At 43.3% G+C, this 12459-nt stretch overlaps 1 protein-coding gene and 1 long non-coding RNA gene across 10 annotated transcripts in view; one reads left to right on the forward strand and one right to left on the reverse strand.

Annotated features, from left to right (window-relative positions):
- Fat1 (FAT atypical cadherin 1) overlaps window positions 1-2396 on the forward strand; it is a 122878-nt gene extending 120482 nt beyond the window's left edge. For 8 of the 9 annotated variants that reach the window (XM_031339635.1, XM_031339641.1, XM_031339638.1 and 5 more), the window contains one exon: window positions 954-2396. In XM_031339635.1, coding sequence (XP_031195495.1) covers window positions 954-1582 — 629 coding nt within the window. In that variant the 3' untranslated portion in view covers window positions 1583-2396. The remainder of the gene's footprint in view (window positions 1-953) is intronic. The other variant, XM_031339636.1, reaches the window with a different exon arrangement.
- Window positions 2397-7517: 5121 nt separating this feature from the next.
- LOC116071379 lies at window positions 7518-8744 on the reverse strand. The gene is made up of 2 exons (XR_004110861.1): window positions 8554-8744; window positions 7518-7707 (listed from the first exon to the last, which is right to left on the reverse strand). It is a non-coding gene; the product is annotated as an uncharacterized LOC116071379 (long non-coding RNA).
- Window positions 8745-12459: the final 3715 nt, after the last annotated feature.

Genomic DNA, 12459 nt, shown 5'->3' on the forward strand with positions numbered 1-12459 from the left:
GTCCATTAATAATCACTAAAAGTCATTGGTAAAGCTCGACCCAATGACCATGTGCTTCACTCGGGTGCCTGATGCCATAGCCTGTTGCCCTGCACTGCCTTATGAAACGGATTGCCTAACCTCGAAGCTCTCACAGAATTTTTTTTTTTTAATCCTATGAAGAGAAAAAAGAAACACCTACCCTTAAGTTAGGCCTTGGTTTTCTATTTAAAAAAAATAAATAAATAACTACAACAACCAAAAAAAAAAAAAAAGGTGGCATTTTCATACTTTCTAGAGTGATCCTCATCCTTTAAAATGGTAACAAAGATTGATTGTTATAACTTGTTATGACTGTTATGTTTTTAAGTACTTTTTTAGTTATATTTTGTTTGATTTAGGGACATGGTTTGCTGCATAGCCGGTATTAAAATAATTCATTGCTCTTTTCATGGCTCATAAAACCAATATAAGTATCACTGCTGCCTTTACTACTGAATTTAACATGTTAAAGGCTATTTTTATTATCTTTAGATTTGCCTTAATTACTATTTTTGGATGGCAGGCAGTACAAAGCCCAGTGATGTTTGGAATTTCTCCCAGTAGAGACCTTCAGTTTGAAAGCCCCTTACTAACTTCCTGTACCTCCTTCCCATGAAACAGGGTCAGCAGTTACAGAAGGAAAGTTGAAGCATGGTTAGGATTGTTTGTTTAAAAAAAAAAATCTGCATGTGTTTTAAACGGTACAGCTGCTTCTGTCGGAACACTGTTGCCTTGAATGTCAGATATGTACTAAAACTGCCAAGTTCACATTCTGGAAATAGTCACTGTGCCGGGGCGGGGTTTGTGGAGTGATGGGTTGGGATGAATGCACACATACTTCTCTGTGTCTTGTGTCTGATACACTGAGCTCTGTCCCCAAGGCATGGAACCTACGAGAAACAAACTGAAATCTTGTTTCCTTCTCTACCCAGGGTACCACTGGGATACATCAGACTGGATGCCAAGTGTCCCTCTGCCAGACATCCAAGAGTTTCCCAATTACGAGGTTATTGATGAGCACACGCCCCTCTACTCGGCTGATCCAAATGCCATTGATACTGACTATTACCCTGGGGGTTATGACATTGAAAGTGACTTTCCACCCCCACCAGAGGACTTCCCTGCACCCGACGAACTGCCACCATTGCCTCCAGAATTCAGCGACCAGTTCGAGTCCATACACCCACCCAGAGACATGCCCGCAGCGGGTAGCTTGGGATCCTCCTCCCGGAGTCGGCAGAGGTTCAACCTGAATCAGTACCTGCCCAATTTCTACCCCGCCGATATGTCCGAACCTCAGAAACAAGGCGCTGGCGAGAACAGTCCATGTAGAGAACCCTACACCCCCTACCCTCCGGGGTATCAAAGAAACTTCGAAGCGCCCACCATAGAAAACATGCCCATGTCTGTGTACGCCTCGACGGCTTCCTGTTCCGACGTGTCAGCGTGCTGTGAAGTGGAGTCTGAGGTCATGATGAGCGACTACGAGAGCGGGGACGACGGCCACTTTGAAGAGGTGACGATTCCTCCGCTAGACTCCCAGCAGCATACGGAAGTGTGACGCTCAGACTCCTCCCCAAAAGTGCCTGGACTTTCATGAACCTAGAGACGCTACCAGTGACATCCGCGTTGTTCTTTTGCAGTGGCCTCCCCCGCTTCTCGGTGAGCCGCGGTAGGCGTGGCTGCACGGAGTCACATGCCTCTTGACATGTTAGCCATTTCCAGTGTCCTAACAGGACTGTAATCGACCGGGTTTTCATCCCCTGTCCCATCCATCCCTGAGCATCTTTTCGTATTTAGATTTGTCTCTGTTAAAATGATGAAACGGAAATCGGTCCTGTGTCTTGTTAGCATGATTCATGTATTTATATAGATCCGATTATTTTAATTTTGCTTTCTGTGTGTAAATTTTGTGTACAGATTTGATTTTCTCCCCCCTCTTATAGTTTTAACTAGGTTTTCAGGACGCATCGTGTGTTTGTTTTCTTCTGGATCTGTGTGGTGTTAGCGTCATTTGCCTAGCATCTGATTTTCTGATGTAACCAGGGTTTCACGCTGTTCTTTCCCACTTCTGAAGTATGACATTTCATTGACACATTTCGGTCCAGTGTAGCTGTACATATGGGGTGAGGATGACCTGTTACTGGACATGTCTTAAATGGGTTGCTATATTAGGATTATAAACATTTTTCATTATTGGAAAGTGTAAAGGGGACCTTCTGCATACCTGTTTAGAACCAAAACCACCACGACACGGTTTTTATAGTGTCTGTATATTTGTGATGCAATGGTCTTGTAAAGGTTTTTACTGAAAACTATCATTAGCCAGCCTTTCTTACTGACAATAAATTATTAATAAAATACTTTAGCTTTACTGCCTGCTTTTCTTCTGCATTTATATTGTTGTTCATGATTCACCTGGTAAATTTAAAAAAAGAGATAAAAAAAATTGTCTCTTTCCAATTGACAAAGCCAGGCCAGGCCATATTTATATATGTAGCCACTAGGTGGCAGTAGATAGCCAATAAATGTTGACCAATAAATTTGGGTGTTCTTTAAGCCCTATACTATACCAGCTTCCCTAGCGCTGGGATTATAGTTGCCTACAAACATGCCCAGTGGTAAAACACATCAATTATAATTTGTGTGTGTGTGTGTGTGTGTGTGTGTGTGTGTGTGTGTGTGCCACACATGTAAAGTCATGCAGTTTAAAATAAAGAGCTGCCATGGGTAAAACTATCCATCCGTGGCATACAGCCCTTTAAGCTCTCAGCGTTCTCCTTTTGAATTTTCACAGTACTATACTGTGCCTATTAGCTCTGCACACTGTTGAAGGACGGCATTCTTTTTACCTTTACTTACTGTGCAGTCTTTGGATGAATCCACTTAGTTAGGGTTTCATTGCTGTGAAGAGACACCGTGACCACAGCAAGTCTTCTAAAGGAAGGCATTTACTTGGGGCTGGGATTTCAGGTTTAGTCTGTCTTGGAGAGAAGCTCGGTGTCACACAGGCAGACATGGTGCTGGAGAAGGAGCTGAGAGTTCTCAACTTGATCCCCCAGCCACTGGAAGAGATTGTGCCACACTGGACCTTGCTTGAGGCTTACATTTGGGAAAGTGGGGACCGACCGGTAAGATAGAAAATAGCATATGGAACGGTGCAAAGTTTTGATTTCTGAGGGAAGAAGAGACATGGGACTTTGAGCAGGCAAGTTGTTATTTGAATAAACTTGTTAGATGGCTGAGGCGGCCATATAGAAATCCCTGGGAAGTGAGTATTCCAGGTAGAGAATGCTTGTCTGTCCAACATGGAATAAAGCTGGAGAAAATAAACTACATTGGGAGGTGGAGTCCCATCTTCCCTCTGCCGTTCCAGCCCTTTAGCCTCTGCTCCTTTGTGGAATGCTGAGCTGCCTGCAGTGGTGGACCAGGGATTCCAAGTACCATTGTTTTTTTTTTTTTTTGCTCTTTCAGGTTGACATCCCTATTGGTTCCTGGTTTGTTTCTATTCATAGCATCAGTAGGCAGAATTGGAATGGACCAGTAGAAAGGACCTCTTGGGCATTTTATAAAGGTTTCACGAATAAAACCAGCCCCCTTTAAAGCTGGTGTTCTATAATTACTAGTATGTTTCAGTTTAGAAAAATAAGTGGTTTGGATGTGTTTGGAGCCTGCCCTACATCCAGGAGCAGCTGTGTCACCTGTGGTGGAGTTAACTCTTCGGGCGCGTCACTTAAGTGTGGTACGCCTAAACTGGTGTTTGTACCAAGCCTTGCATCCTGCCTGTTCACTTCCAAGGGTAAGATCGTGTTCCAAATGCTATCCCAAGCAGCTGCAAAGTAGTTCTCCGCCGGAAGTTAGTCAAGCAGCTGCAAAGTAGTTCTCCGCCGGAAGTTAGTCATCCGCCTAGCTGTTACTCTGAAGACGTTTTTCATTTCTTTATGGCACTTTCGGCATAAACCACTTTAAATATTAATGTTTGCTTCTCTTCAGGAAAGGTTTCTAGAAATGTGGGTCCTTTGTTTCGAGGACTTTGCTCATAAGGTGAATTCCAGTAGTGTAAAGTTAGAGCTTCAACAAGTATCCTACTGCAAATCCTTCAGCGTTGAGGGTCTTTAGTGTGATGGAGTGATGACATTTCCCCCTTCTCTTTCTCTGAGAGAACAGCCTAGCAGGAGCCAGCATGGAAATCTCTCTGCGATAGACTTTTGCCAGAGAACTGGAGACAATCCTATCCTCCATTCTCTTACTGAAAAAAAAAAATTCAGGAAAATAAAATCCAGACTGGAAATGAGTCATTTTTGTGACATTAGCTTTAATGCTGGTTTCATTTTCAGGAGCTTATGTAAAAGGTAAAGTTTGGGTTTGTCATCCATGAGACCTCACAGCATATTATCCTGACCCTCTATTCCACTTGGTTTTAGCAAATGGTGCCCTGTGAACTACCTACGCTGGCTGGCAATGGTGGAGAATATATCTGCTGAATTCAGGCTACCGAGACTAGTCAGGAACTCTGAAGGTCACCGCGGATGGTTCTCTCTATTGCACATTCATTCTGTGTACTTTCTGATTGCTCTTCAACAAAGACATTAGGTTCAGTTTCAATTAGCGCACCAGCGAGAGGAGAGTTGTTCGTCAGAATTTAATTTCCTCACTTGCAGTTTACAACCTCTGCTGTGAACAGAACGAACTACTTGAATAAAAATGGAGAGCTTTATTTTTTTTTCCAAGAAAACCCCAACGCTTATGAACACTCAGGCACTGAATGCCCCTGTTGTACTCAGTGGACATGTCAGAGTTTACCTTTCCAAATGATGCTAGACCCTGGAGGGAGAAAACATGATATATTCTTTTCAATGAAAATATCATTGGACCCAATACATCTTGCAAAGTGCTAACGGTATCTGTGTATGCAGACCAGATGATGAATAGGAGCTATTTTTCTACATCATAGCCATTATCCAATTATCTCACAGGGTAAGATGGGATTGCCAAAGCACCTAATGACGATCACTTCAATTCATTTTAATGTTTATGGGCACTAACCAATCGTTTTGATGCAAGGAGGCACCTCTCCTGAGCATGGGTTGACCTCCAGTCAAACACTTGGGGGCACAGGTCTACTTCCTCAAGTCCACAATGTTAGCCTACCTGCAAATGAGAACTGCTGATATATACTTAACATGTTATAGTTCCTGTGATGGTTGTTTACACTTTTTTATTGTTGTTTCAAGTTGGATTCTTGTATATTTTTTTGGTTATATATATTTATGTAATGTATCATGTTTTAGTATATATAGTTTTGATACACATAGTACAATGTTTACTTAGTATTCAAGCAGATTCATGTTTATCCTATCAGCTCACAAATGTTACGTGTGTGTGTGTGTGTGTGTGTGTGTGTGTGTGTGTGTGTGCATGAGAAAAGTACTAAGACCTAGGCATGGCAGCATAGGACTGTAGTCCTGGCATTTAGGAGGGAGAGGCAGGAGAATTATGAGTTCCAGGCCAGTTTGGGCTACATTCCTAAAATCCTAAAATTCATTGTGTTGGCAAATGCCCTGTTTGGTAAACTGAATGAGAAATGTCCCCCTTAGACTGATCTATTTGAACATGTCCTGGTACTGTTTCCAGAGATTTAGGGAGTGGAGTATTGTTTGAAAAAGTCTGCCTGGTGGTGAGCTTGGAAACTTTGTAGCCCAGCTTCCCCTTGAGGTCGCTCTGCTTCTTGGAACATGTGGTCTTTCAGCTTCCTGTCTTGGCTTCTTACTGTGATGCCTCTTTGCTGTTATGGCTCCTCCTTCTGTACCCATAAGCTCCAAATAAAACTTTCCTTCCATATGTTGACTTGGATGTTTTACCACAGCAACAGGAAAGTGACTCATAGCTGCAGTCATTATACTGTACATTCGATCTCTATCTAGTACTACTCAAGCTGTATACATAAAACTGTCTGACCTTTGACCTTTGACCTCCACCTCACCTCTTCCTCACGTCCTTCACACCTGACACCCGGTAGTCATTTTTCTTCTCTCAGCTTCTATGTATCTGGGTTTGTTTGTTTGTCTGTTTGTTTGTTCTGCAGTTAACTGAAACCAGGCATATTTCCTCGTCCTAACTCTTCTGACTTAATAGAGTGATGGCTTCATACAGGGATGCCTTCATTAGAGTTGCCATTGCTGCAACAAGACACCACGATCAAAAAAGCAAATTGGGGAGAAAAGGGTTTATCCAGCTTATACTTCCATATTGCTGTTCATTCTTGAAAGAAGCCAGGATAGGAACGAAACGGGGCAGAAACCTAGAGATGGGAGCTGGTAGGGGCCACAGGGAGTGCTGCTTAGTACCGGCTTGCTCCCCCTGGCTTGCTCAGTCTGCTTTCTCAAAGAATCCAGGACCACCAGCCCAGAGATGGCATTGCCCACAATGGGCTGGGTCCTTCCCCATCAATCACTAATTGAGAAAATGTCTTACAGCTGGATCTTTCCCTCAGTGGACCTTCCTTCCTTTCAGATAGCTCTGGTTAGTGTGTCGAGCTGACCTAAGACTAGCCAGCCCAAGTGCCAAGCGTCAGGGTTTCCTTTTGTATAACACAAAGAAGATATCGAGTTGTTAGGGAGATTTTTGAATAAAAGACACTTATTTAATTTTCAAAACTGAAGAATAACGGTCTTAAGTAAATTAAGGCATGGGACAATGTAAGTGCATCCATCACATGAGCAGCAGGCAGGCAGACGTTTCCTGCCAAAAGCAGAAATTTCCACACAGGAAATTTCAAGCTAAAAATCCACGGAATCTGTATTTGTGGACTGATGATTAGCTGAGGCTTAACTTCATTTTTAAAGAGATTTATTGATTCTTACTTTTTAATGAGTATTTGCCTGGGTGTATGTCTGTCTACAATGTCAAAAGGTCAAAAGAGGGCAAGGGTCTCCCAGTACTGGAAATACACATGGTTAGCCACTGTATGGGTGATGGAAATTGAGCATTGGCCCTCTATAAACCTTAATTTTGTAAAGAATAGAGCCTTTGGACATCAAATTCTTATCAAATTTAACCTTTCCCCAAATTACCAGTTTACTTTCTATAAAGGCAATTTTCATAAATTTGCTAATTTGGAATCCTGCATTTTATTACACTCATAAATAATATTTTAATGCTCCTTTGGAAATTATGAGTATATACGCTCTCGTGTGTGTGTGCATTGTTTGCTGTACATGATGTGTTTGTGTAAGCGTGCACGCCATAGTGTAAAAAGTCGGAGGACTACTTTGTGGAACCAGATCTCTTGTTCCAGCATTCACGTAGATCCCAGATGTCAAAGTCGGGTCACCAGGCTCGGCCAACAAGTACCATTCTCTAGCAGACTCAATATGGAAGAACTTTTAAACCACTCACACCAATGTTAGGGTTGCATCCTGCTAGTTCCCCCGCCCGCACTGCATCTACACCTTATATAAGGACGGCGCTGAAAAACAGGAAGCTTAAAAACTTGGTCATAGAAGGATTCTATTGATGAAGAGTTGAGCAAGTACTTGTGGACGGTCTATGTTTCCAACTCTAGAGAGAGCTAGGCAGAGAGCACCTCTCCCGCTGGCGAGCTCACCGTTTGCAATACAGCTGATCAAACACTGACTCTGGGTCCCAGTGAACCTTCATCTCAAAAGATGTACAAACAGATTTCCTCTGTAAGGGCAAATGATGTCTTATTACGCACAGATTCCAGTAAGGGATATTTTGAGTCTCTCTCTCTCTCTCTCTCTCTCTCTCTCTCTCTCTCTCTCTCTCTCTCTCTCTCTCTCTCTCTCTCTGTGTGTGTGTGTGTGTGTGTGTGTGTTTGTTCTGTACATGATGTATTTTTGCTATGCATGATGTGTTCAGTCTCCAGATTCCTTTAAGGTGTATTTTGACATCTGTATGCTATGACAGCCTGACTTAGCTTTCCTTGAGTCGCCTTCTGATACCAGGGCCACCGTCCTTTCCGACTCACCCCACCATACTCTCTGAGGATGGCACATCTTTCTCTATGACACCTCCAACAGCCTTTTACTGTCCCTCCCTGTTGGAGACCCTGTCTCAAACTAAACAAAGCCAAACCATTTATACTATTTGTTGTACGACATCCATTTTCACGTTGTGGTTAGAGCCCAAGATTCAACTTTTAGTCCTTTGTTATTGAGTTAAATATTTCTGATTTATGAGTTGAAACTTGAAAAGAAAACGAGTTCTTGGAGAAGCAAAGCCTAAGAGAGCTAGATGCTGACTGACATATCTATCCACAAGCACAACCTCCGTATGTGAGACTCAAACTGTGAACCTGCAAGTCAGATGGCAGGAGGCTGGCCGGCTGTCAGCTCTCACCCATGATCAAGTCAGATGGCAGGAGGCCGGCCGGCTGTCAGCTCTCACCCATGAGCCTTTCCCAGTTTTAACTCAGACAGTTATGTAAGATTCAGTAAAGTTTACTTTTCTTAGAATTGTCAGACACATCTTAAAAAAAAAAAAAAAAGAAAAAGAAAAAGAAAACCTTACCAAAGCTAGTGTCAGTGAGATTCTCTTCTTACATCCTCCTGTGGAAGCATCCTGGTCTCAGGTTGTACACTTGGGCTTTTCACCTCTTTTGAATTATTTTTGTGCAGTGTATAAGATACAGAGGGAATTCGATTCTCCGGGCATCATTAATGGAAGAGAATGTCTTTTTCCATGTGTCTCCTGGTAGATGCACACTTTAAAATGGATGTTCTGTTGTAAAGGTACCATGGGCAACATAACATTTTATTTATAAACCTTGTGAAAAACACAAGTTCCTCTTACTAAATCAGGGAAGACAAAGCATATGTGTGTGTGTGTGTATATATATATATATATATATATATATATATATATATATATATATATGTGTGTGTGTGTGTGTGTGTGTGTGTGTGTATATATATATATATATATATATATATATATATATATTCTCCAATAGAAAGCTGTTAACACATAAAAACTGTTTTCAAGCCACCAGAAATAATGCAAAGCAACAAGTCCTCGAGATTCCACCTCACCACAGCCAAAATGGCCAACATCAAGACAACACATACTGGTGATGATTTGGGAGAGAAAAGGTGTCCCTGGTGCAACCACGATGGTTATTACTGTGGAACTTGCTTAGCAACTTAAGACTAGAAGGACCATGTGACTCAGCGATAGAGTTCCTGCATGTGCAACCAAACTGGGGTTGCTGTTGTTACTGTTTTGTTTTTAGACACTCTTCTTCTGCAGCCCTAACTGTCCTGGCACTCAAACTCAAGAGATCTATCTGCCTCTGCCTCCGGAGTTCTGGGATTAAAGGTGTGAGCCACCGTCATGCCCAGCCTCCAAAGGACTGTGTATTGTACCACAGTGATCCGTGTACATCCGTGTACATTCGTGTACATCCGTGTACATCCGTATACATCCGTGTACATAGATGCTCTTTTCACAGTAGAAAGAAGATGGAATCAGCTTACATGTCCATCAGCGGAAGGATGGAAAATGGGAATATAGTACATACTGACAATAGGATTTTACTCACATGGCAGCTCGACATGGCGCAGTTGGGAGCTTAGCTCAATAGCTAAAACCACTCGCTGTTCTTGCAGAGAAACAGCAAGTGGGTTTGGTTTGGTTCCACCAAAATGGGTCTGTTCCCAGCCCCCATGCGGCGGCTCACGACTCTCTGTAACTCCAATTCCAGGGCTGGCCTCTGTTGCGCCAGGTGAATTTATGTATGTACACTTACATACATGGAAGTAGAGCTCTCATACACATGCAAATAAAGATCTTTTAAAGAAGAAAATTAAAAGAGAACAGATGGAACTAGAAAACGTTATGTTAAGGGGAGTAAAGGCTCGGAAAGACAGATGCCTTGTGGCCACGTGTCCGCTCGTATGTGGTTCCTAATTGTGCTAATTGTGTAACAGTTATGCTGATTGTTAAGAATGCGTGCCTGTTGGAGAAAAAAATGTGGGTAGAGACCCAGGAACTAGAAAAGGGTCCACAAGATGGGAAAGACAAGACACTTTAAGGGAGGATGTGGGGGAGAACGGAGTGTATGAGATTCTAAAGGAGAAGGGGATTCTGGTGTGAATGTGATCAGCAGCAGCCTCCGGAAACAGGGAGATGGGGGAGGAGTAGAGTGTGGGCTGTGAACCAACCCAAGCAAAGCATATATGTAAATGATACAAGCTTACAAGCTACTTCAAAACGATATGAATAAAATGAAATCATTCTTAATAAGGATAAATTCTCAAAAGCACTAAGTTTTAACTTTTAATGAGGAACGTCACGAAACTGTAAAATATACAGGTCACTGAAAGCTAAGGTTCCCAAAATTCTGAATAACAAGGCTAGGCTAATTCTGTACTAAAATAACCGCGACAGATTGCATGGTGTCTAGACCATGCCCTTGTCTAGGAACTTTAGCTACAGGATTATAACCACAGTTTAGGCAGTATCCATTGTTATCACCCCCAAACTATAATTACTTGTTCTTAATGGCAAAACTACATCTTAGTGACTTTTCAGTTGCTGTGATAAAACACTGTCACCCCAGCAGTGTCTAGAGTGAAGGCCTTATTTAGGGGCTTACTCTCCCAGGAGGCTAAGCCCATCACCATTCCAGCGGGAAGCATGGCCGCAAGCAAAATGGCTGGAAAGGCGGGAAGCATGGCCGCAAGCAAAATGGCGGGAACAGCAACTGAGGGCTCGCCACAGAACCCTAACCAGGAAGCAGGAAGAGTGTATTAAAAACCACACGCGGCTTGGGAAACCCCAAAGCCGGATCCCAGTGACATACTTCCTCCCGCCATACCTTCTAAACCTACCCAAGCAGTGTCACCAACTGGGGATGAAATATTCAGATGCTCGAGAGTGTGGGGAATGCCTCATTCAAACCAACATGGGGTGGGGGGGGGGGGATGGACAAGGTCTACGCTGTTCTTTAGGATTATGAAAGGATGCCCAGAAAAAAATTCGAAGTTCTCATTCTTCAGCCTGCTTCTCCCACACTTTGCCTCCCGGAGGTCCATTTCACCTTAGCTTAAAGAGGTAGAGACGCTGAAGCCCCGCCCCTTGTCCCCACTCTGGGCCTGGCCTCGTTCATTCATTGTATTCGTCACCTGGCTCGTTCACCTCCTGAGCTGTGTTCTCAAATATTAGCTTAGACCGCTTTCTCTTTACCCAGTCAACATAACTGTGGAAAGAAGTTACTTATGAGGAGCTGGGGCCTTTGACTGACAGTTTCTCCGTGTGGTTACAGGCTTACAAGCAGGGAGCTACGGAACAATCCTTTATTAAAAACCGAACCACGGAGACGGGGGAGCAGCCCCGTGCGTGCTTACATAGCATGCAAGAAGCCCCTGGATTGATCTCCAGAACTGCAGAAGGCTGGGCGTGGGTGGCACGTGCTTGCAATCCTAACCCTCAGGGAGCAGAAGCAGGAAGGTCGTAAGTTCAAAGTGACCCTACCTAGGAAGTTTGAAGTCAGAGATGCATGAGATCCTATCTTACAACAAAACACCCCCGCCCAACAACAGCAACAAGGAGCAGAATTATTATATTACTGGCTTGTTTTTTTGTTTATTTTGTCCTGTTCTGTTCTGTTTTGTTTCTGTTTTTTGGGTTTTTTGTTTTGTTTTGGGTTTTGTTCTTGTTTTTTTTTTTTTTTTTTTTTTTTTTTTTTTTTTTTTTATTTTTTGGTTGTTTGAGACAGGGTTTCTCTGTATAGCCCTGGCTGTCCTGGAACTCACTGTGTAGACCAGGCTGGCCTCGAACTCAGAAATCCACCTGCCTCTGCCTCCCAAGTGCTGGGATTAAAGACGTGCGCCACCATGCCCGGCTTCCTGTTCTGTTTTTGTCTCTCAGTGAGAGTAGATCAAAATTAAAGAGCCTTTCTACTCACTTTGGAAATTTTCTTTTTCAAACTAAAGCAGCTGGGTGGGGGCACAGCTCAGTGGTAGAGTCTCTAAGAAGCATGTGAGAAGCCCCCGGTTTTGATTTGCAGTGTGAACCCACATAAACGACAACGAGAACACACCATAGAGGCCTGATGTACCGTGGCTGATACAGTCCTGCATTCTGGCTGTTGGGAGCTCTTCCCAGACCAATTGAAGTTGAGGGGAACACCTTTGAGTGAATTTTCAGTTCAGAACACAAGAACAATACCCTCATGGACCACTGACTGGCTCATGCTTCACTGAAAGAAAAGGACAGAGTGACACCTCTTGTCCTTGTTGGCAAGCACAAAGGAGGTGAGGCTCTAGGCCCCTGGTTCAGAATATTCGCAGATACTCACTCATTGTTAGGATTTCGTCTAGGCTCCGCCCCACAGTTACCTGGCAACAGCAAGTTTGCCTGACTCACTCTAAAAGGGGCTGCTTGTACCCTCCCTCCCCCCTCCTCTCTCTTGCT

The sequence above is a fragment of the Mastomys coucha genome, unplaced genomic scaffold (genome assembly GCF_008632895.1).
Source record: "Mastomys coucha isolate ucsf_1 unplaced genomic scaffold, UCSF_Mcou_1 pScaffold22, whole genome shotgun sequence".
Taxonomy (NCBI): Eukaryota; Metazoa; Chordata; class Mammalia; order Rodentia; family Muridae; genus Mastomys; species Mastomys coucha.